Source organism: Melospiza melodia, chromosome 13 (assembly GCF_035770615.1).
Source record: "Melospiza melodia melodia isolate bMelMel2 chromosome 13, bMelMel2.pri, whole genome shotgun sequence".
Taxonomy (NCBI): domain Eukaryota; kingdom Metazoa; phylum Chordata; class Aves; order Passeriformes; family Passerellidae; genus Melospiza; species Melospiza melodia.
The window spans coordinates 22,134,133-22,159,084 of NC_086206.1; the positions used below are offsets into that span (position 1 = coordinate 22,134,133).

Genomic DNA, 24,952 nt, shown 5'->3' on the forward strand with positions numbered 1-24,952 from the left:
TCCCACTGTGTTAAAAAGCCACCTCAGTGACTCAGACTTGCTGTGCCAGGTCCTTTAAAACTCTTGGATGGACTCACACAATCCTCAGGGTTTACAGATCAATGAGTTTTAGCACTTGGTATGGAACCATCGTGTTCAGAGGTGGTGCTCTTGCCTCTCTGTGCTGCTTTTTGCTTTCTCCTGTTTTTTGAACATCCTCTCTGCAAACAGGCAGGGGTTGCTGCCAGGGATTTATGCCCTGTGTGACCCTGGGATCGTAAGGCCATGAGGTAGATCTCAGTGTGTGTGGGAGGGGTTTCTTTTTCAGCTCCTCATCGTGTAAAGAGCTTTGCTGCGTTCTTCATTAACAGGCAGCAACGGGCCCCAGAAATTCTGCATCGATAAAGTTGGCAAAGAGACGTGGCTGCCACGGAGTCACACGTGGTAAGTGACTGCCCCTGGGCCTGGCAGGAGTGTGGGGACAGGGGGGACTCTGCGGGGCTGCTCGGGGCTCCATCCCATGGGGTGGGACTGCTGCTCCTGGCCTGCCCAGCCTCGGCTCTCTCCCCAGCTTCAACCGCCTGGATCTCCCTCCCTACAAGAGCTATGAACAGCTGAAGGAGAAGCTGCTTTACGCCATCGAGGAGACGGAAGGCTTTGGACAGGAGTGATGGAGCTGTGGGGCGTTCCCGGAGCGCTGCCGGCCGGTGCCCAGGGCCCAGCCCTGCCCGGGGTGTGCTCCCTATGGACACTGTGGCTTCTGCTCCTGGGCGAGCTCTGCACTGACACGGCCCCGGGGGAACAGGGCTGTGTTTCCCTCCCTAAGGAAATCCGAGCTGTGATGGAGAGGAGGACACGAGGGCTTGGCTTGCACGGGCTGGCGCAGAGGGGCTGGGGGGCAGCACGGGGAGCACCGGGGCTCCCCAGCCCTCTCCACAGACACAGTTACGTGTTTGGTGGATACTCTTCTTCCCCCTCGTGTTTTCTGCCTTTTCATGGCATTTTGGTAGTGGCAGGTGAGGGGGAAATGACACTCAGATTGACTTCTGGGCCCCATCCTGCAGCCAGCATTCAGCAACAGTGACAGGGACCCCCAAGACGATGCTTCTGAGGGGCTCTTGTGCTCCATCTGAGCACCAGGACAGCCCCTTGCTAGGCCAGATCCGCAGCCACTGGAGCCAGAGCCTGGCGTGTCCCCACGTGCAGCCCGTGGCCCCTGGGCAGTTGTATTTAAAGGATGTGGTTTCTGCTCGGAGCTGGTGCTCCACAGCGGCCCCGGGGGCTCCGGGCACTGCCGGGGCCCTGCCGGCCTTTGCTCAGATCCTGGGCTCTGCCCACGCTCCTGTGTCCCCTCTGCGGCGAGGGCAGGATCACCTGGCTGTCACTTGTGTCCCTCCCCGTGTGTGCGGGCGACAGACCCGGCGTGTCTGTGTCCGTGTGTCCGGGGGCTGTGGGGACAGGACCCGCAACGGCTCCGGGCGGGGAACGGCCGGTCCCGCACGGCCCCGCGCGGCTTCGTGTGCAATAAATGACAAAGCAGCTGCCGAGGTGTGCCTGTGTGCTGGGTCCCTCTGTGTGCCCCGGGTCAGCACATCCTGGGTCAGTGTGTGTCTCCCAGGGTGGGGTCTGTGCAGGGCTGGGGCCCCAGGGCCATAATGGCATCCAGAGCTCAGCACTGGGATCACAAATCCCATGGATTTTGTCCCTGCCTGCTCTGTGTCAGGCACCCAGTGCCTCCCCAGGCTCACAGGCTCCTGCAGCCCCTAGGGCTGGCCAGGGGTGACAGGGCCACCAGCACTGTCCCCAGGGAGGCACAGAGGTGTGACAGTAGTGACAACATCCCAGCTGTGCCACACCCCGAGGGGCTGGGGCACAGAGCCAGTTAAACACGGGGATGGCTGTGGTGCACAAAATTGGCCGATGGCAAAGGATTAGCCCTGGAACATGGGAATATGCTCAGTGAGAGCAGAGTGTGCGTGAGCTGAGGACTCAACACCCCCAAAGACACACTGGGGGAAGGAGAAGTGCTGTCTAACAGCATAATCACATCAAAAGCCTCCACATGGCTGCCCCCAACCCTGCCTGGGTGAGGAGGAGCAGAGTGCTGAGCACATCATACAAGACCCCAGCACCAGGGATTTAGTTTACAAGATTTTTAATTTACAAATAAAAAAGCTACACCTTTTATTTCTTCTCCTTTTTCTCCTCTTTCTTGCCATCACTCTTCTCCTTGTCCTTCTCCTTCTCATCTTTCCTCTCCTTTTTACTTTCTTCTTTTTCCTGTCCTTCCTTCTTCTCCGCATCCCTGTTGGCAATCTTGTTGTTGATGAGGTTGTGCAGGGCCACAACGGAGCGGATGAGCGAGGCCAGGTACACCACCACCATCTGGTCGTTGGTCTTCAGGTAAAAGGCCTTGACAAACTCCTGCAGGTTCACGTCTGGGAGCAGGTTGAAGACGTCCTGGAGGTGGTAGATGATCTGGTGGTTGATGGGGAGTTTGCCCAGGGCTACTTTCTCTAGGTAGCTCCTGATGTCCAGAAGTTTGGAGTTCAGTCCCTTCAAGCCATGGACCTGGTTTGTGATCCGCTGGGACAGCGTGCCCACCGTGGTGTCCTTGATGTCCCTGAAACCCAGAGAGAATGGGGATTAGAACCTCAGCCCTTGTGCCTCTCCAGCCGTGTGAGCAGGGCTGATGGCCCCCGGGCTCCCAGGATTTGTGCCATGTGTTTGATGTGCTCCTCGGGCAGTGGGAACGCCGCGGGGAGCGTGGCAGGGCCCGGGACAGCTGTCCCCTCACCTCAGCAGGTGCTCCACTCCCACCTCCTCGGCCTCCTCAGCACCAATCTCGCTCGTCACGTGCTCAAAGGTCTTGGAGGTCGGGGTGCCATCCTGAAGGGACACACAAACGGGGGATTTTAGCCAGGGGATGAGGGATTGCACTGAGGAAACCAGAAAAGCAGCCCTACACAAGGATCTGAGAGGAACAGCTTGAGCTGGGATCTCCTTGATTTAATCAGTGTCACTGACTGCCCCAGCAATCTCTCTTGCTCTGGCTGACTTCCCATTTCTGCATTTTGCTGATCTGTGCCCAGGGGAGGAGCAATGGAAAATCTAAATATCACAGTTATTTCTCTCTTCCCTGATCCAACCTCATTGTACTTTGGGAGAGCAGCTCCTGCTCTGCAGTGAAGGCCTCAAAAACGCAAAAAGATGCAATATTTTATACACATCCAGAATAATTTAAATGCCACAATTACAGTGAGTCACTGCTGGGTGTTGTTTGTCTGTGTGAGCTGCTCAGGGCAGGCCCACAGTGACTGGGCACACCTGGGAGCACCTGCAGCCAGTGCCACCCACGAGGGGCAGCCTCCAAGAGTTCCCAGCTCAGAGTGAACACTCACATCATGGACCTCCTCCACGGAGATGTAGGCTTCTGTGGGCAGTCCCAGGTCCTTTGGCTTCACATCAATGATCACCAGCACCTTGGGGAGAAAGAAAACATGCAGAGAACTGGATTTCAGTCGAGGAGTAGGAAAAAAATACCCAAGCCAGCTCTTCCCTCCTCAGCACCAGCACAAGGCTGCTCAGAGGTGTAACCTCAGGCACTGAGACAATGATTCAAAAAACTCCTGATCCCAGTTCCTCAATCACTTCACAGCTGTGTCACCAGCAAAAAAGGTGCGGGACGAGGTTTCCCAGATGCCCCTTTTAGGGAAAGAGAGGCAAGAACAACCCCACAGGCCAAAGGTGGCCCCACTTACAGAGTTGGGGCAGTATCTCTTCATCAGCTCGTTGATGGCGATGTCGTTCTTGTGCAGCTTGGGGCCCGTGTGGTACCACCCCACGATTCTTTCTCTGGCTGAGCAAAAGCAGAAAGGATTGGGAATCAGAACTGGGGGAGGCCCCAGCAGAGACACCTGGGCAGAGACTGGGTGGGCTGATGGAGGGGGAGAGCCTGATCTGTGTGGGGGAGAGGGAAGTGCATTACAAGGCCACGGCTCGAGCAGTGACCGCACTGACCATTACTGACCCACAGCTTTTCTCCTGGTAATTAACAGCTTCTGTTAATTGTGTGGCTCTCAGGGTCTGACAGCCTGCACATCTGACATCTCGAGGTGCAAGTCCCATCCCTGAAGTGTTCAGAACCATGTGGATGTGGGACACGGTTAGTGGAGAACATGGTGCTGGCTGATGGTTGGGCTTGATGATCTTATAGGTATTTCCCAGCCTTAAGGATTCTGTGGTTGATAGGAATTCCCCTTTCCACAGCCCTGAAAGTTTTTGGGAGCGTATCCCTGACTATCAGAAGATTTCAACTCACCATTGACCTTCTTAAACATTCCATACATGTTCTCCAGATAGTCATGGTCCAGGAACCACACGGTATCATCCTTGTCATCCTCATCAAAGGGTACTGGAAGTAAAACAAAACACCAACGTTTAAGAATCCAACTTCCTGAATTAAAATGTTTATTGAAATGCTCTGGATCTGGGTATTTTTGGCTGCTAAAGGTGAGTGAGGTTTACTTAGGGGTGTTGGCAGCAGTTTGCATTTGTTGGTGGATATGAGGTGATTTGTACATGGATGGATCAAGGGTTTCTTCCAAACCCACAACACAGTCCATCCACTAAATCATTCATTGGCTTTGGAGCAGGGCAGGACACCCCAACTCACCTGCAAAACTGTTGGACACATCCAGGATCTTCTTCTGCCAGGAGCCCAGCAGCACTCCAACCACTCGCTTCTGATTTCCCACTTTTCCTATCCTAAGAGGAAAGACGACTGTCAGTCCTGCCACAAACGGGGAGGAGGGAGCAGGGGCCCGCACCCCGTGTCGGAGGTGACACAGCGGGGGTGGAATGGCAGAGGGGAGTTGTTTATGATTGTGCTATCGCTGCTTGTGTTTACAGCCACAAAAGGGCGTTCCGCTGCCCTCGGAACCAAAGCGTGTCCCCAGGACGAGCCGATCTCACTCACGGGGACAGCGACCGACCCAGTGTCACCCACCGCGGGCTCGGCCGCCTCCGGGGATCCGGGATTTATTTTTGGCCCTAAAAGCGCCCGGCATCGGCGGCAAGGAGCGGGATGAGGCCCCAGTCACCGGGGGTGCCGGAGGGACCGGGTCCCCTCCCGGCCCCGGGACGCTCCCGCTCCGCCGGGTCCCCTCCCGACCCCGGGCTCCTCCAGGGCCCCGCTCCCGGCCCAGCCCCGCTCCCGGCCCGGCCGTGACTCAGCGCCGCGGCGCCGCTCCCGCCCGCCCGCACCTGTTGAAGTGATCGACGACGCTGAGCAGCACCAGCGGGTGCACGACCACCCTGTCCACGGCCAGCTCCGGCATGGCGCCCGCCCTGCGCGGCCCGGCCCGGCCCCGCTCGCTCCGACCGCCCGCGCCCGCAGCAGGCCCGACCGGCGCCGCGCCTCAGCCCGCCCCGAGCCCGGCGTGCAGCGCGCGGGGCGGGGCCGCGCCGGCGGGGCGGGGCCGCCGCCATCTTGGGAAGGCGCGCTCGCCATGCTCGGAGGAGATCGATTGGCCACGGCGGGACGCGGCAGCCGCCATCTTCAGGAGGTAACGCCGCCATCGTGTCACGGTGCCGCCGCCATCTTGGGAGGGCGCCGCCGCCATCTTGGGCCGCGGCCTTGCTCCGCCCTGAGGCGGGGACAGGGCGGGAAAGGGGCGGCCCTCAGCAGCGGCCCCGCCCCTTCCCTCCGTTTTCCCCCTTTTCTCTTTATTTCCCCCCTTTTCCCTTTCTTTTCCTCCCTTTTATCTTTATTTGCCCGCCTTTTCCCCCTTTCCCCACTTTCTTTCCTTTTCCCCTCCCCTTTTCCTCCTTTCTTTCATTTTATCCTCCCCTTTTCCCCTCTTTTTCACCCCCTTTCTCTCTTTTTCGCTCCTCTCTGCTCTTTCTCCCCTCCCTTTTTTAACTCCTCTTTTTCCTCGCTTTTTAAAACGCCTTTTCCCCCTCCCCATTTTTGCACCTCAGGGGCAGCAGCTGGCACGGAACTTGTCTTTCACCCTTTATTTCTAGCAAAAACCCCCCCAAAAATAAAAAGTGAAAAAAGGAACACCAGGCTGTTACTTCAGAGTCTACACGGAGGAGTTACTAATATGAAAAATATCAAAGTTGCTGAGGGTGATCTCACAGTTTTAAAAGCGCTATTATATCCCCTTGTTTTTTTCACTGTTCCCACATGGTTTTTGTATATTTCTGTACATAGTGGTAATATTTTGGTATTTCAAAATACCAAATGGTATTTTGGGTGCAATTGAAGGTTTTGTGTTGCTATTCAGCATCATAAAACTTCGGAGATTTTGGCAAAAACAACAATAATTTCCAAACCCTGCAAAACCTGCAGAGTCTGAGACCTCTCGTGGAGTTTTCAGTTGTTACAGCCTTTGGTGTTCCTGCTTAAAAAAAAAAAAAAAAGAAAAGAAAAAAAGGAAAAAAAAAAAAAAAAAAAAAAGTCTCTAGTGGAGTTTCCTGAGTTTTTTTCCCGGCAGAGGGAGATATCTGACCGTGGAATTCGAACACAGCCAGGGTTCTTGTAACTTGTTTTATCAATATACATATAAAACTCAATGTTCAAATTAACTAGTTCAATAAGTAATTTAGCTCATTGATTTTCGGGCATATCCTAAGTGCCATTACAAGCTACGGATATTTTAAATGCCATTACCTAATAGAAGGAATGTTTTAAGCACCTTTTATTGATTTTATTACTGCTTTATTTTGCTGTCTTGGTTTAAAAATCATTTTAACCACTCTGTCATCGAGAAGAAATATATCGTTGGTGAAATACAGTCAATTTCCTAAAAACCTTTGACATCGTTAAATAAGGGATTAGAGTTGTTAAATCATGTCGGGCAGTGCCGGGGGGCAGGGGGAGATGGACGGGGGGCGCGGGGCCAGGGGCTGTCCCGGAGCAGCCCCAAAACCCCCGCGGGGCCAGGGGGCAGGGGCAGCTCCGAGAGCCGTGCAGGCACGATTAAGGGGCGTTGGAATGACCTACTGTGGCTTTTATTGAAATTACTCTGGAGCTTGGCGTGTTTGGGGTTGGATTCTCTGGATTCTCAGGGAGTTTGGGGTGTTGGTGTTGTGTATGCAGGAGTACATGGAGCCGGCTCCCAGGGATTGCAGTCCTTTCCTTTCCTTTCCTTTCCTTTCCTTTCCTTTCCTTTCCTTTCCTTTCCTTTCCTTTCCTTTCCTTTCCTTTCCTTTCCTTTCCTTTCCTTTCCTTTCCTTTCCTTTCCTTTCCTTTCCTTTCCTTTCCTTTCCTTTCCCTTTCCCTTTCCCTTTCCCTTTCCCTTTCCCTTTCCCTTTCCCTTTCCCTTTCCCTTTCCCTTTCCCTTTCCCTTTCCCTTTCCCTTTCCCTTTCCCTTTCCCTTTCCCTTTCCCTTTCCCTTTCCCTTTCCCTTTCCCTTTCCCTTTCCCTTTCCCTTTCCCTTTCCCTTTCCCTTTCCCATTCCCATTCCCTTTCCCCTTCCCTTCCCCTGATACTTTGCATCCCAATCCTAAACGACTCTTACTGATGTGTTGCTTTAATACTGGTTGGGCTTGTTTTTAGAAAAATCTTCCTTTATTTTTCCTGCACTTACAGACCGTGCCCACTATGTGTATTTTCCTTGAGGTACCTCCCCAAATGTGCTTTACCCTCCAGACCTGTTGATAGTCTGTCACATAATACCCTTGCGCTCCCAGTTTGAACAGGAAATACATTTATTTCCCTATAAATACATTTAGCTTTGTCCAAATAACTGTAGTTTCCTGTTAAGATTTCCTCAGCCAGGGTGAACCATAAACTGGTTTAGAGGGAATGATGCTGCCTGGAACTGAGCAAGGATAACACAAGTCATGGGAGCAGAACAGAAAGCCACCACCACCACATGAATTGTGATTTATTTTGGTTAAAGTGTCATTCAGTGATGTGCTGACACTGTCTATCAGTGCATGAGGGCCTGAGCCAAGCTGCATTTTGCTTCTCAACACCTCCAAATAGGCATCTTCCCCCCTCAAGTACCTGTTCTAGAATGTCATCTCTAAAGCAAACAATGCCATCTCTAATTATAGATTAGTCTATTCACTTTCTGATGTGAACTTTAAATATTTGTGGTGTAGTAATTTATTTCTCTGTATCCCCATAGGGTGCTTGACCAAAGCTGTGTGTGTATAAATACATAAAATTATATATATATACATATATATATCAATGAGGAAGTCGTTACTGACCACATCTGTGAATTTTGTTGCAGTTGCTGCCAAGGGATTGAAACCCTTTTGTTCCCGCCTGGGGGGCAGCAGGTGACTCAGATAATCCTGCCCTCTCTCAAAGAGTGCAATTTTTACCGATAACTGTGGACATCAAATCCTCACCTTCTTTAGTTAAAAACCAGGAGAATTGTCAACATGTCATATCACACCATGGACGATATTTAATGTTTTATATTCTATGCCTCTGATTTTGTTGCCCTGTCCAGACATCACAGGATATAGAAACATCAGAAATATGGGGTTTTAATAACTAAGTCCTGGCTCTAATTTTTATTTTAATACTGACCGTTTTCCTGGTCCCTTTGCTACAAAGATATTTTTAAAAAATAATAGTGGAAACAAACAGTGAAAAAAAGCAAGCACAACAGGTTCTAGTCATACTTATTTTTCCACACCTTGAGGACTAGCAAATTCTTTAATATGAGATTTTATTTGTACAAAGCAAAACTTCAAACCCACTCCAAAGCTTTCTTATTAAGTGCTGTCAGTGCGGTGATTTACAGGGGCAATAAAGATCTGGAGGGGGCACATTCATCACGGGGTTCAGCGCACCAGGAGCCATTTTCTGCAGCGCTAAAGCCAAGTGATAAAATGAATTCTTTTGTTCTATAACCAAGACACATTCCCTGGGAGTTTTTTGTTTTTTTTTTTTTTTTTTTTAAATGTGTGTTGGACTCCTTGGTTTGCAGCTTGGCCGTGCTCCTGTTATGCATTTATAAATAATGAAAAATCGCTCACATGCAGATGTGATGATGCATCTGGCAAAGCCACTGCTGGAAACACAGGAACTTACTTTCTGCTTTGTCCTATTTGCTAACTTTTCCCCATTGTTAATTCTTGTATGAAATTTTAACAGCCTTTTTTAAACTACAGGGTTTAAGGAGTTTTGTTTGGCGCGTTCTTTTTCTTTATTATTTTTTTGAGTGATTCTATATATCTCTCTGCAAAGCTCAGAGAATTCTGGTTAGGAAGTAATAAAAGTATTCAAAATGAGGAGCCATGCTCATGGGGTACGGTGAGATTTGGAAAGCTTCACTTGCTTCCTGTGCTTCCAAACGTGTGCCTTGGTGACTCCTGGGATGCTGCTCCTCAGAGAAGTGGAGAGAGAAGCTGGGCTTCTGTCCAGAGGGAAATGCTGCTGCTGTTGTGGGCCCTGCCCAGCCCGATGGGGACAGGAGCTGATGGGGACAATCTCTGCCTGTCCCCGACGGGCCCAGAACATGCCTGTGCAGTGCCTGTAGAAAAGGGAATTCTGGTTTTTCCACACGAAAATGGAAAATGGAAAATGCCGCCACCTGCGGGCTCTGTCCGGAAGGTCTGGGGAGCTGCAGCAGTCCAGGGAGCTGTGCTGGCTCCTTTGGGCAGAAAACAGGAGAACCGAGTCGCAAAAAATACTGTAGAGTACAATTCTGAACACCTTCAATTGTGAGTGTAAACCCGTGTGAAGCTGCTGCCAGTGGTGTGCTGTGGCTTGGGCTGGAGCCAGAGCCTGAGGAAGAGGAGGCTGGGAAAGCTCCGGTGTTGAAGGCTCCAGGTTGGGATTGAAGCTGGCATCACACTGGGCTTCAAGGTCGCTCCAAGCCCCTTCCAGCCTGGCCTCGGGCATGTCCAGGGATCTGGACAAACCTATTTTTTAATGCTGGGTAAAGGCTGTCCAACAGTCCAGGGGTGTGTGGGATGAGCAGTTTTCCATGAGCCATGCTCTACATCCCGGGCTTTGGAAGCAGGACTGGTTCTGCTGCCCCAGTACGTGTGTCCGTCCATCCGTGTCCGTCAATCCATCCATCCATCCATCCATCCATCCATCCATCCATCCATCCATCCATCCATCATCCATCCATCCATCCATCCATCCATCCATCCATCCATCCATCCATCCATCCATCCATCCATCCATCATCCATCCATCCATCCATCCATCCATCCATCCATCCATCCATCCATCCATCCATCCATGTCCACCCGTGTCCACCCGTGTCCATCCGTGGCTGCCTCACAGGAGTCACTCATCCATCCACAGGGAAGTGCTGCTGCAACAGCACCAAGCCCCACCACAGCTGCTCTATGGCTGGTGGAAAACAAGAGCTTCACTTGACAGAAAAAAAAGGGATTTTGGAGATCTCTTTCCTGTAATTTTATGTTGGCACTTGAAATTTAGCAAGAAAAGCTGTGGTCTTGAAGGCTTTTTGTAGAGCCGTGTATGTTACTGCTGATGCTTTTATTGCAAAACCTTTAGTCTCTGATATTTAAGGTCAGAAATTGTGTGTGTGTGTGCTATTTTTTTTTTAACCCAGGGGCCTCTTATACTGTAGTGTCATGAAAGATCCTAAAGCTTTGAGGGGAAAAAAAAATGGAAATACTTCATTTTATGAAGCAGTTTTGGGGTCAGTTTTTCTGAAATGAATGCTTTTATGTTGGATAGTTTAAAGCCCATCTGTTAACTGAAACCAACCCTAAGTGAAGTTGCAGTTGTGTTTCCTATTAGTCTTGTATCTTTCCTATTAGTCATGTATGAAAGAATACAGAGCCATCCAGCAGAATTCCAAACAAAAATGGAAAAAGCAGATGGTGAAACTATTGCCTTGTTGCCTTTCTTTTACGGGAGCGAGTAATTATTAATAGATCACAAAAATACTGTAAGAGTAGCTCTGTAGAGTGTTACCAGAGTCCCCGCTCAAGGTGTCCTTCTGATCATTGCCTATTGCAGGTGGAAATTGGCGCATTTCACTCAGAGACACTGAAGAGGGTTTGAAAATAGATCATGGATGTTATGTCTGGAAGCCTACAGTGAAAGATAAAATACACAATTTTAAATAGTTAAGCACTGCAAGTCTCTCAGGGCTCATTTATTATGTTGTCATGGTGAGCAAGGAATAAAAAAATAAAATAAAAAGGCTGTTTCTTGGGTAGTTGGTACTTAGAGGCACTTTTCTTTTACAAGAGTTCCATGCTGGCTTAAGGAAAGATCTTGGAGAAAAAGAACAAACTTTATTTTTCAAATAAATTCAGCTAGGAACCCACAGCCTCCCCTGACACAGGGCTGAATTATTGTGAGTGTGTGCTGCTGGGAGAGTAACACTCACTGCTGTTTAACAACAATGGCTTTCCAGAATTTCAGAAAGGCAGTAAGAAAAAGAAAGGCAGAGTTGAGTCCTGGAGCAGAAGGAAACACATCCAGCCCAAGCCAGGCTCCTTTATCAGGGCTGCTGGAAGGGAGAAGGAACACGCTCTGTATGATTTGGTTGTAAATTTTTTCATGGCTCGTGTGTGTGTGTGAAGCAGGAGGCCCTCCCTTCCCTGAATAAAATCTCCTCAGGTGTATTTCTGCCAGACTTGCTCTCCTTTCCATTCTTAGACCGCAGCCAAATATTGGGAAGGTTGTTTCCGCAGAGCTCCATTTGTCATGAAGAGGAGACAGGAACATTTAGTGTTGTGCTGGAAGGTTGTGGCTGTGCTTGTGGGTGGTGGGTTAAAGTAGCTGTGAGTGGTGCCCAGGCTGTCCCAGCAAGGCTCCCTGCCTGTGCAATTCCACTGGCAGCCTCTTGGATGCTCCCACATTCCCATGTTGTCAGGTTCTGGACTGCTGGGCACTGAAGCTGTCTCACATGAGTTTTTATAGAGCTGGAAGCAGCAGTGCAGTGGTACAGGATATTCTGGATCTATAAGGAGGCACCCCTGAGGTTTGTGTGGACAGTTTGGGGGGCGTTTCCTTGGGGTATAATCACTGGTGAACTCCCAAATTACCGTTTAACTGGTAAGCTGATTGGGCTGAAGTGTTCTGGCTGTGAGTTTGGTGGTTTTTTAATGGAAATCATTCTTTACTGATTTTACATCAGGGAGACAATTGCCCAAGTGATGTTTTCATATGAAAGTGTCATAAGCTGCATTTGTTGATGTAAAAATGAGTCAGTTTTAGTAAACATTACTCCCTTGGCTCAGGGAAGAGTGGCGTTCTAGCTCATCCACCCTTGGATTCCAGTGATAGTCCCTGTACTTCCCTTTGCTCCTGTTGCATTCTAGAAAAGGCTAATTAGTTCTCCACTGAGCTTGATATAAAAGGATTTTTTAAAACATAATTTAAAAAGGTGTTATATTGGGGCACAAAGGTAACACCACAAGGAGGTACTATAATTTTATCAAATTTGCCTTAGTAAGTTGTTTTATAAGTTAAAGTGATTACAGCCAGCAAAGTTAATTTCAATATGCTAATACTCCACAGCAAGTTGGAAATTTAAATAAATGATACTAATAATTTAAAGGTAGAGAAGGTAGAGGAGCTTGGGAAGGTGACCTGTGTGTTGCACTGAGATTGCACACAGGCTTGGCAGATGTGAAGGGTTCCTCAGCAGGCTCCAGGCTGAGCTGCACTCACCCTCGTGGGAGGGTGGTAATGCAGCTCTGACAAAAATAAAGTGCCTTCTCCAAAAGTTTGCTTTCATGTCAGAGAAAGAATCCTTTCCTCTCTCAGCTGTGGGGTTGATGGGTTTAACACCTGTGTGGAGGTGTTGTTTATTAGGACTTTTTTTCAATGGAGGAATGCATTCTCTGGCATTCCCCTATTAGCAGAGTGACTGCTCTCAATTAAAATGCTGGGACTCGGCGTTGGCACCCAGGGGAGAGGGTGGCTGGATGGGTGTTCAATGCCCAGGGATGCCCTGGGCTTGCACAGCTGCTGCCTGCCCTCCTTTTGGTGTCAGCAGCTTTGCATGAGCTCCAGAGCGCCAAGCTGGAAAACAGGGAAGGAGTAACACGTTAGCAGAACACCTGAGACAGATATTTTCTGCTAATTTCCACAGAAGAGAATGAATTTGTCATTCCCGTGATCCCGTTGAGTGAGTTTGACTCTCATCAGGAGGTTCCCAAGATCACCGTGTCCCTCCAGGACATGGCAAACCGAACAGCCTCACTGTTCTGCATCCTCCACACAAACAAAGCCCGGGGCTGCATTTAAGGACATTTGAGTGCCAGCAAAAGGCTTTGATTTCCCTGGCTCTGAGCTGTGTCCTGTTTAGGAAGCCTGCAGGTAAAATATGGCAAAATTGGGAGTTGTAGTGAGAATGTTTAGCCACAGAGAACTCAGAGGTAACTTTTTTCCAAGGAAGAAACCAAACGAGTGCATTCCAGATTTGTATAACAAATTATTGGTATTGAATTATCAAATTATATGCACAATTAAATTTTTATTAAATAAGGAATAACGTATGCAATATTATGCTAATCTGGTGCAGTATAACAAGTTCGTAAGTTTAACACACCGTGTGCTGTGCCTCTGCCTCCCAGGGGACTCGTTTGAGACGTAAGGCATTCAGCAATTGAAAAGGAAATTATGAAATTAGTCACTTGAGTAATTTAAACATGCAAATAAGTGTCCCAACTGTGGTGATACCAGATTTAGCTGAATTTACTCGGGCTGCTTCGACTTTATCACCCTAATTATTCCAGCTTTGTGTCAGGCTTAAGAAAGCAGGAAGCCAGAATTCTCTGTTACACAAGTTTCTTGTGGTGCTATTACTGCACCGTGTGTGCCCTAATGCACTCACTGGGAAGAACTTGTTCCAAGGGGTTTTCTCCCTGCTAATTAGCAGAACAAAGGCAATCAGGACTGTTCTATCACCAGAGATTTAACACACTCGGATTTTATGAGCCAAGCTGAGTGAGGTGTGTATGCTCTGGTAGCAAACATGCAGCACAGCCGAGGGAATTCCGTGCGCTGGAGCCCCTCAGCAATTCAGTAAAAATTACCTGTTTAGGTGATGACTCTTTTTTTCTCAGAGCCATCTCCTTGCGTGTCTCTGACACTAAAACATAGCTGGCTCCATGGAAGTATTAATTATTTTAGAAATTTTATCTACAAGGAGCTGGTTGGGAGAGGAACACTGATGGAAATAAGCAGATGATCCAGTTGCACACACAGTTTTCAGGCTCCTGTTAATATTAAAAGAATGTTAATGTAAAACATTAAGATAAGAAATCAGAGGGCAGTCTCGGCCTCCATGAAGCCCAGGAGCTCCTGCTGAGCTTTGCTCAACGAGCAAAGCACGGAAGCTCTGTGATTAAATTGATTTAGTCCTTATTATTGGCAACAGAGTGACCATTGCTTGGATGGAAGAGTCATTTTTTAAAGGTATTCGGTGATAAATGATGAGAGTCTAACAGACTTTTTGTCTTAGTTTTTGGCATAACTCTTTAATTTTTTTCTTCAGGAAGTGTACACAACAGCCCCATTTTTCACATGAATAAATGGAAATAATCTTTGCAGCCATGGATGCTTCTTAATATTAGTTGAAAGTAAAGATGCACATAGGGCTTCCAGTCTATAAAGAAGGTGAGAAAACAAATAAGAGCAAGTGTTAATTCATGTACACAGAATTTGTGTCTGCACAGCAGGTGAAAATGCTACATTAATGCTGGAAATATCTGTCCTGCTGTGTAGTTTTCCTTCCTTTTTATTACTCTGGCGTTTGGTCTCGTATGAATGCACCGTACTTATTTGCATGTTATCACGACAGATTCCTCTTTGCTTTAGTTATCCATATAAAGAGGTGGATGCTCCACATGACCACAAGAAGGCATTCAGATGAAACACCGTCTTAAAATATTGTGGGTTCCATAGCGCAGCCTATATATACATACATTTTATTTTTAGTTGAGGTTATTAATTGCCCACAAAAATGCCAACCAAGAAGAATGTTGTTAAAGTGTAATGTCAAATGCTTCTAATTATGGCAATGTCAGGAGCAGGGGTCAGTTGGAATGTCCATGAGATTAAATAGGAAATAATCCTGACTGTGCGACTCCAAGCTTTTGACACCCCTGAGGAGCCACCGTGGTCCCTCCTGGCACAGCTCCCACTGCTGCTTCTTCCACCTGCTTCAAAAACAAGGGAGGCTGCTCTTCAAATGGCTCCACTGCTGCATGTGTGGGGCTGCTCTCTCAGGCTGGTGCTCCCCAGCCTCCTGGCACGCTCTCGGTCTGGATCTGCAGTTGCCATAAGATGTTTGTTGTGAAATAATTTCTCTCTCTTTTTTTTTTTTTTTGCTATTACAATAACAAGGAAAAATAATTGCAAAATGTGAATTAATTTGATAATTCAGTCTTTCTGGCCGCACAAATTCCAGGTGAAGCTTGTACTTTTGTGAGGAACCAAGTGTGATAGATGACGTGCTCTGTTTTGGTCTGGATGTTTGTCTACCTCTGTTATTAGTGTTGTATCATGCTCTGAAAGGATCAAAGACAGTGTATAAGGGGAACAGGTTTTAAAAAAAGGGAAATGAGTGTGGTGAGTGGAAGAAGGGTAAGAACACATACAAAAGTGACAAGCAGCCCATCAGTCATTTTAAGTTACTCTTCCAGACTGCTTTGAGTGGCATGCACATTTTTCAGTGTTTTTTTTTCCTGATTGTGCTTTATGTATTTTGCTTGACACAGCAGGTACTTGGGGTTTGTACTTTTGTCTACGTGAGTCACAAAATGGGCTTTTCTTTGAAACAGGTATTTTTGCACTGTTTAATGGAGCATTGTGGTGGATTGAGGTGTCTGTGCCTCAGATCCTGCTGGAGTGGCCAGCACAGGTACCTGACCCTGGTGGTTCCTGGGCTGCCAGAGGCAGAGCTGGGTCAGAGCCCTGGGAAATGCACTGATGGCAGCATGGCACGCCTGTGGGTCCTCTCTGAGTCTGTCTCTTCACACTGCTCATTCTGCTTTCGGCATTTTAGAAAAGCTCATCCTTCAGGTCTTCAGCATGCAATGAAACATTTAATAACTTAAAGCTCATATTAGGTCTAAAATTGAAAGTATTCTCGATCCTCCAGAAAAATTTGAGTGTCTCCAGAGAAAATGAATACCAGCACTCTGAGCTGGCTCTTGGCTGCTCAGGTGACCCTGGGGCATCCCCACTGCTCTAAACTTTGGATTTCTCTCCAAGTTCTTTTTGGAGCTTTTACTGGGCCACAAAAATGTCACTCAAAAAAACTTGTCATTTAATGAAGCTGTTGTTCTGCAAAGAAAAATTAGATGAGGTAGCTGTCAAAATATGTGCTTGGTCCTCTTCTGACCTAAAGAGTCTGGGTTTGGTCCCTGATGTCATTAGGCCAAACTTTCTCACTTCATTGACTTTAGGAAGGCAGCTGTGACCGAGATACTGCGTTGGATGTGTTGGGGACGGTGTAATTAGTGTCTGAAATCAGTGCTTAATAGCTTGTCTTCAGAAATTTATTTTCCCTTCTGGAAAAAAGTGTTGATATTTTAAGCATTTTTACTGTTCCTGCTTATTTTTTTGCTTCCTTTTATGATATAAAAATTCAGTTTGGTTCATTTTGAGCCTGACTGGAAGGCGAAGTTTGTTTATTTTGGCAGCTTAGTTGTAGATCGGCCAAGAGGAAAATGAAAAACTGTAGCCTGTGGGCATTCTGTGTGTGCTTATCTCCGTCCTCCTGGAGCAGGGATAACTGTCTCCTTCATAGGAAAGGAAAACAGGTTCAGGAGAAGCCTCATGTTTTTATATATATATATATATATTTTTTTTTTTTTTTTTTTTCTCTACCAATTCTGCACAAGGTCTGTTGGCAGTGTTGGGGGTGGCCCAGACACACCCACAGCTCAGGGTACGCTCTGAAGTATTTTTGCTCAGCACAAGTTTAATCAATTTATTAAATATTTGTTTTTTCTACTCCTGAAGTTTAGAAAACAACTTGAGATTGTATATCTTTGAATGTTAGTCTGGGAGTGAATCAGAAAACAATAATTTCTGTAGGCTCCTTTTTTGGTGCTCCAGTTCAGCAGCCCGGGCACTGGGCTGGACCCTCGGGACTGGGCTCTCACCCAGCCAAGGACGGGCACTGCCAGGCTGTGCTGCTGAGATCCCAAACACCTCCCAAGGTCCACGGGTGCCACCCGGAGCAGCGGGAACAGGGGGTGCAGAGGGAGCCTGGAGGCTGTGAGAGCTGCAGCAGCCCCGGTGCCGCCCTCGCTGCCCAGTGCCACCTTCACCGCCCGGTGCCACCTTCACCGCCCGGTGCCACCCTCGCTGCCCGGTGCCGCCCTCGCTGCCCGGTGCCACCCTCGCTGCCCGGTGCCACCCTCACTGCCCGGTGCCACCTTCACCGCCCGGTGCCACCCTCGCTGCCCGGTGCCGCCCTCGCTGCCCGGTGCCACCTTCACCGCCCGGTGCCGCCCTCACTGCCCGGTGCCACCTTCACCGCCCGGTGCCGCCCTCGCTGTCCGGTGCCGCCCTCGCTGCCCGGTGCCGCCCTCACCGCCTGGCACGGGGACAGCAGAGCCCGCCTGGACAGCAGGTGAGTCAGGACAGCCAATTCCTGCTCCAGCAGCCCCTGGGACGCTGGGTATCACGTACTGAACAGCTTCCATTCACCAGTCCTGGCGTGCTCACTCACTGTGCTTGCTTTTGCATTGTCACCTCTTTCACCTGAAGCATTTCAAAGATTCAGTTATGAACTTCCTGCCAAGTTTTATCGCTTTGTGTTGTGTGCTGCTTGCCACTTGGATATGTGGGAATTTCTTCCTATGAGAGATGATAAACATGTAAAATCCTACTTTTTAGGAGTTGGTACCAGTTCAAATACTATTGCTTTAAAAGAAAAGGATACTAGTAAGACACAGAGAAGAAACTCAATGGAAAAAGTGAGGGACCTGTTTGCTTTTTGGTAGTCTTTTAAAAGCTTCTTGCTCAAAGGCATCTGCCCTGTCCTCAGAGGACTTGGGTATTGGTTTGATGTCAGCTCTTTCATAAATAAACTCTTATTTCTGTTATTCTAATCATACATATGTGCTGCTAATAAAATTCTTCCTTAGGGTATCTGGGAGGAAAACCTTACTCCTTTGTTTTGGGCCAGCCAGCAGCTGCGGCACTGGTGGATTAGCAGATGAGAAGCTTATTCCAGAGAAACAGCTTCTTCTGGAAAATTGCTTTGACAGAAACCCCTCATTGCTGCGACCAGAATCCACAGACTTTCAAAGTAATTAGGGGGACTTCAGTAACAAAGAAACCCAGACAGCAAATCCAACGAGAGATTTGGCTGTTGCTCCGCAGCCTCCCTGTCTGTGTGTCCCTCCTGCTGTGGGGGGGAGCAGGGAGATGAGGGCAAGAGGAGTTACTGAAGGTGCTGGGAAGCCTTTATTGCTGGGGCACCAAGCTCATCCCTGTCCTTTTGGGCAGAGCTCTGTTTCTGGGGGCAGGAACAGGAGCAGCTCACCATGGAGGTGTGGGTTGGCAGCCTGGCAGGTCTAACACGCGTCTGCTCCAAGGATCAGGGCAAGGGGCTGTGCCAGGAACTGGGCATTGAGGTTTGGAATGGCACTGGCAGTGGCTGTGCCAGCCTGTGGCATCTCCCGTGGGCAGTGCCTGGGGCCAGCACCTGCTGTGTCCCAGCCTGGGGCTGCACTGGACACTCAGCTCCCTGTTCAGGGAATAAAGCACCCCTGTTTTCTAAATGTGCCTTTAAAGCACTAAACAGCCTCTGGAGGTGGAGGGGGAAGGATAAAACCCCTCTGTGGAAGTGGTGCCCTTCACGGGCAATGCCCAGCCCTGGGTGCCACCCCTGCCTTTGCCCAGTGACAAACCCAGGCTCTGGGGTTAAGGGTTCCTACAGGAGCTGTGGGCTCAGCCAGCCCCTTCCTGCTGGCTCAGGGTTGCTGGGGCTGTGCTGGGATGCTGGGCCAGCCAGGCTGAGGGAAAACAGCTCTCCTGGTCGTTTTGGGGACCGACATCAAGCGTATTCCCCTACCCTGCCCAGGCGGGCTTCTCTCCCTCGTGCCTCCCATCCAGCGCAGCAGAAATCACAGCAAATGCCCAGTCTGGGGTGTTTGATCTACGTGTGCCACGGTGGCAGCCGCATGAGGGGGAGTTTCCACGTGTGTGCTGTCTTGCAGAAGTTTGGGAACAAATCAATTTGCACAGTCAGGACAGGGGTCAGTGCAGAATTCCTGTGCAAAGGCAAGGAGGCCTGATGCCACCAGGGCACCTCCACCCCTTCATCCAGCCCCTGCTGATGCCAGGCCTGTGGGCAGGTGTGCCCAGGGGGCCACACTGCAGGTGCCCCCAGCCAACCCAGCAGGAATGTGCCCAGCAGCCTTCCCTCAAAGGAAACATGAGGAAAACATCTTGTTTTAGAGAGATATTTAATATGTTTTTCATATTTGGAAGGCAGTTAATGTCTGGGAATGTCCTTTTGCTCCCTGGCCAGCATGATTAATGTTACTTTTGATCTTTTTTAAAAAAAATCAGAGTAAAAGTGATTTATTTGTATGGAAAGCAACAGCAATTATTTACTCTGTATTCATGGTTGAAGTTGCTTTCTTTTAAACATTATTTTTGGGAGAGTAAAAGTTCTTAAAAATAAACATGGTTCAAATTATTTTTAGATTAAAATACTTTATGGAAGGAGAGCTGAGTTTTAGTGTTTGAGCATTAAACCAGGTAGTTAAGTCTTTGGGTAAAACACAGATGTAGGAAGGCTGAGCAAAAATGTGCTTTCAACTACCTGGAGCTAATTACACGGAGCAGCTAATGAGGATTCTAATGAGGATGCTTCTGGCTTAGGTGGCTGTCCCAGGTGGGCTGGATTGCTGCCTTCCTGCCAGCCCTGGGCTGGGGCTTGGGATTGGGCACAGGGACTGGCACAGGGATTTGCACAGGGATTGGCACAGGGATTGGCATAGGGATTGGCACAGGGATTGGGCACAGGGATTGGGCACAGGGATTGGCGCAGGGATTGGCATAGGGATTGGGCACAGGGATTGGGCACGGGGATTGGCACAGGGATTGGGCACAGGGATTGGGCACGGGGATTGGCACAGGGCTTGGGCACAGCGACTGGCACAGGGATTGGCACAGGGACTGGCACAGGGATTGGGCACAGGGACTGACACAGGGATTTGCACAGGGATTGGCATAGGGATTGGCACAGGGATTGGCACAGGGATTGGCATAGGGATTGGCACAGGGATTGGCACAGGGACCGGGCACAGGGATTGGCACAGGGATTGGGCACGGGGATTGGCACAGGGATTGGGCACAGGGACTGGCACAGCGTTGGCCTGGTCCTTGGTGCCACAGTCTGACTAGGAACCATGGAACAGCTCAGGATCACAGGATGGAGTCTGTGGTATTTTAATACATATTAATTAATTTTACCATGGTCCCTTCTGGTTCCAGCGGCACCTGTGGTGTCCCGAGGCTGGGGATTGTCCCTCTGTGCCCTGGGGAATGATGGGCTGCAGACCTGGGCCCACCCTTAATACCAAAACCAGGGCCCTGCTGGGGCTCACACCCCTCTGGGATGCTGCTGTGCTGCAGTGGGGACAGAGAAGCCTTTTTTGGTTGGGATGTGCAGCTCAGAACTGCAGCTGTGGGACTTTGGAGGCACAGCTGCTGGCATGGCTCCCTTATAGAGAGAGCAGCAGCTTTGCAGGCAGTGAGCTCCTGGCCCAAGGCTGCCCAGGTAGCAGAGGTTTTGTACTGATTTTATGGCCAGGGTGTCCCTTGGGCAGTCAGAGGCACTGAGGGTCCAGCTGGGAATGAGCAGGGCCCTGTGGAGGGGACACATTGACTCTGGATCTTTGCTGCTGCTTCTGATTGCTTTCTGCCTCTGCCTACACCCTGTCCAATTAATAGTAACATATGAAGAACCAAGACTGAGCTATTAAGTCCATAAGGCATGAATAAGCTAAAAGTAACCCCAAGTTACTTCTCTACTTACAGAAAATAGCCTGAGTTCTTCATTGTGTATTAAGGTTGTTCTGGTGTGACAGCAGGTCATGTACCATAGACATGATTGTCAAAGAAAACACAGTTTATCCTGATTTGATTAAATTCTGGGATGAGTAACAGAGATTTCCTTTCACTTACATCTTCTATTGTGGTCATACAGATGCCATTTGGGTGGAAATATTGCACCAGTTCTCTGATTATCATGTCAAATCACCTGTGTTATTTTCAGCCTTAAAAGCCCAGAGTGAAGTGTGTGACCCCAGCTGGGGCAGAGCCTCCTGAGAATGGTTCTGCAGGACCTGTGTGTATTACATCCTGTGGAGCAGATCACAATGGGCTCGTTCCCAGTTGGGGCTCTCTGGGCTTTTTCACCTTCATTGTACAGTAGCCTGGGGTGGCGTTGTTCTGGACAGCAGCTCAGGCTTGGCTGAAGGAGTTTTGTCATTTCCTCTGCGTGGCTGATGCAGTTAGGGGGTTTGGTCTCATTAGCAGCAGTGACAAAGGGATGTGGCCGGAGCCAGCCCGTTCCCTGAGCCATGACTCACTGCTGCAGTGACTCACTGTGCGTCTCTGATACCGCCCTCCATCCACAGGGCTGAACCTCTGATGGTTTGGATTCGTGTCCTTGGCATCCCTGGCACAAGGGAATCCAGGACGAGCCTGCTGACAGCAGCTCTGGAGATGCTGGGGAGTTTCCTGTGGGTGATGCGCAGGGCTCTCCAAACTGAACCTCCAGACTGCAGCAGAGATGGGTTGTGGCTGAATCATCCCCACCTTGAGCCATCCCCATCACACACTGGGCCCACGGAGTGGTTGGGTTTTGTTCTCAATGTGCAGATCACACCAGAGTGCTTTGATTAACAAGTGACTCCTGCAGGGTAAGATTTTCTGTGTCAGGATGCTGGGAGTCCAAACCTTCCATCTCACCTACTCTGACACAGTTTTTGTTTTTTTCATTGTTAGTGTACAAAACATAACTCCACTCATAACGAGTTTATGCACCTAAAACTACCCTATTCCTAAGGGGAATCTAGATTGCCATGAGATGTTGGAACAGTTCTCTGAAAAAAAGTCAATAAATTTCTGCTCTTCCTCAAGTGTCTCAGTATTTGACAGCTGGGTCCTCTGATGGGTTTTTTGTGTTTTATTCTGGTTTTTTTTGATTACACATATTCCCACTTTTGGGCAGGGAGTCCACTGGTCTCTCCCAAGCTGCCTCAGCACCACAGATGTGAATCATCTGCTTCAGCTCCACAGTGAGCTGAGAAATGTCTCCTCATGAGTGCTCGGAGTTGTGAACACTGTAAATGAGAGCAGCAACAGCAGAGATATGGGAAACAGATGCTGTGGCTTCCGGCTGGAAATTCAGTGACTGCTCTGGCAAAATACTTTAGACTTATTAGATGGAAAAAGGTGCTACAAACCCACACAAACCTGTCAGACTTGAACGCTGCAGCCTTAAATTGTGGGGGTTACCATGCTGGCTCATGAGCCGTAGGAACCTGAAGTACATTGCGAGAATCTGTTGTCTTGAATTTGGTCAGAACACGCTCTTAGTGAGTGGCAAAATCACTGGAAGGAAATGTCATTTATACCACAGAATCCCAGAATGGTTGGGTTGGGAGGGGACCTTAAAGCTCACCCAGTTCCACCAGCAGGGACAGCTTCCATTATCCCAGGTGCTCCCAGCCCTGTCCAGCCTGGCCTTGGGCACTGCCAGGGATCCAGGGGCAGCCACAGCTGCTCTGGGCACCCTGTGCCAGGGCCTCACCTCCCTCACAGCCAGGAATTCCTGCCCAATGTCCCACCCAACCCTGCCCTCTGGTTGGGTCCTGTCACTCCTTGTAATCATCTCTGTCAGGTACTGGGAGGGCAGAAAGAGAAAAAGCTTTCCTTACCAGGTGATGGAATTGTACCCACCTGGGCTTGCTGAGTCCCAGGCAGTTTCTGGGAAGCTGAGCTGTGGTCAGTACTGGTGAGTGTAGGGACGTGGGTTAGTGATTTTGTGGCTGGCTCTTGGCAGCGTGCGTGGGTGTGAAAACAGTCCCCGTCACACACGCTACCTTTACCGAGTGTACAAACAGGGGTTTCATCTGCTTCCATTTACTGGTACATTTTGTTGTCTTTGCCATGGGCATTTAAAACTGAGATGTTCTGAAGAGCCCTGCATGAAATTTTAAAGAGACTGGACCTTTCATCTGCACACCAGCAGGACACCAGACAGATGAACAAGAAAGAAAGAGAAATTGTTTTTGAAGCAATAGCAAAAAAATAACAGTAGAAGCAATTATTTTATCAAAGGTTTATTTTCTTTCTTGTTTTTTAAAGACCTTTCCTCGGTTGAAGTTAGCTACCTTCTTATGTATGTTTGATTTGTGGTTTTCACAAGGTCCAAATGGAAAATGTCAGCTGGAAGATGTGTATTGTTAATGAGCAATCACAATGGCCCTGGTGATTTCAGTGAATTTTGGTGCTCAGAGGATTGCAAAGCTCTTGTCTTCTATCCCCCAAACAGGAACACATTTCTGTCTCACATTTCACTCTGTTCCTTGACTATGGACAGACCTTTTCAAAGAGGAAGGATGGAGTCAGTCTTTGTTTGTCTTTGTTTGTCGTGTTCCTGCTTGTAGGGACATAAATGGAGTTCCTTGCAGCAAGGAGCTGGGCTGTGATCCCTCAGCTGCCTCTGCCAGGCCATTAGGCAGTAATCTGCACTCAGGCTGCTTGCGCTTGTGGTGGTGGCCCGACTGTGAGGAGTTCAGTGTCGCATTAGTGGTTCCAGGTCCTTTCAAATCTCTGCTGGTTTTGATCAGTTTTCCCTTTGCTGAGTGATCTCCTTCCTGCTGCTCCTCACCTGCTGGGAGATGTTCCCCACGGGTGATGGAAGCTCCAGCTGGACCCCTTGGTTTGGCTGAGGTGGCGCTGACTCGCTCCAGATGTGCAGGTGGGATGGTTTTGGTTTCAATATTGATGGTGCTCTGCTGGGAAGGAAAATAAAGCTCCTCTCCTTGTGTGCTTGGTGTATGGCACTCTGGGAGCAGACTGCAAACTCCATGGGCTGCCCTGAGAACTGACTTGGAGCACTCAGAGAGTGTGAGGAGAGCAAAGCCACAATTGGAGCTCACAGAGAGAGTGAGGAGAGAGCAAAGCCATGGCTTGGAGCACTCAGAGAGGTTGAGGAGAGCAAAGCCACAACTGGAGCACTCAGAGAATGTGAGGAAAGAGCAAAGCCACGACTTGGAGCACTCAGAGAATGTGAGGAGAGAGCAAAGCCATGGCTTGGAGCTCACAGAGCGTGTGAGGAGAGCAAAGCCATGGCTTGGAGCACTCAGAGCGTGTGAAGAGAGCAAAGCCATGGCTTGGAGCTCAACAGAGCGTGTGAGGAGAGCAAAGCCACAACTTAGAGCACACAGAGTGTGAGGAGAGAGCAAAGCCACGACTTGGAGCACACAGAGTGTGAGGAGAGAGCAAGGCCACCGGCTGTGACAGCCCTGAGTGGTGGGGAGGAGAGTGACCCAAGGGTTGGGACCAGCAGCCGGGCTGGGCTTTGCTGCCGTGCTGATGGAACAGTGCTCTGGGGGAGAGTCACTGTCCTGAACATGCAGGACTGAGGACACCGTGCTGGAGGCAGAGGAAAACTCAGGGAAATCTGAAAGGGAAATAAACACACCTCGTGTTCCTCGCTTTCAGATCTATAATCTTGTGTTAATTAAACAGGGCATGTGGGTTTGTACTGCCAGTGCATATTGGAACTGGAATCTTGTTTGAATTAGGGGGATGTCTGCTGGTGAGAGACACCTACAGCCGTACATAAGACCAAAGCTTCCAGCAGTCCGTACTGACTTCCCTGAAAAGCATATTTATATCTTCCAGACCAGTAATTAATCACTCAGTAGGACTTTTTGGGACGTGAATTCACAGAAGATCTTTTTGTACTGCCAGGAACCACAAAGCATGGGCACAATTAAAACTCTGATT

At 49.1% G+C, this 24,952-nt stretch overlaps 2 protein-coding genes across 4 annotated transcripts in view; one reads left to right on the forward strand and one right to left on the reverse strand.

Annotated features, from left to right (window-relative positions):
• WWP2 (WW domain containing E3 ubiquitin protein ligase 2) overlaps positions 1 to 2,166 on the forward strand; it is a 32,643-nt gene extending 30,477 nt beyond the window's left edge. For all 3 annotated transcript variants that reach the window (XM_063168251.1, XM_063168252.1, XM_063168253.1), the window contains 2 exons: positions 351 to 423; positions 551 to 2,166. In XM_063168251.1, coding sequence (XP_063024321.1) covers positions 351 to 423; positions 551 to 650 — 173 coding nt within the window. In that variant the 3' untranslated portion in view covers positions 651 to 2,166. The remainder of the gene's footprint in view (positions 1 to 350; positions 424 to 550) is intronic.
• On the reverse strand, positions 2,118 to 5,366 carry PSMD7 (proteasome 26S subunit, non-ATPase 7). The gene is made up of 7 exons (XM_063168254.1): positions 5,245 to 5,366; positions 4,655 to 4,746; positions 4,301 to 4,393; positions 3,741 to 3,838; positions 3,381 to 3,461; positions 2,777 to 2,868; positions 2,118 to 2,602 (listed from the first exon to the last, which is right to left on the reverse strand). Exons 1-7 carry the CDS (start codon positions 5,316 to 5,318, stop codon positions 2,164 to 2,166), a joined length of 969 nt encoding a protein of 322 aa, XP_063024324.1. The 5' UTR covers positions 5,319 to 5,366; the 3' UTR covers positions 2,118 to 2,163.
• Positions 5,367 to 24,952: the final 19,586 nt, after the last annotated feature.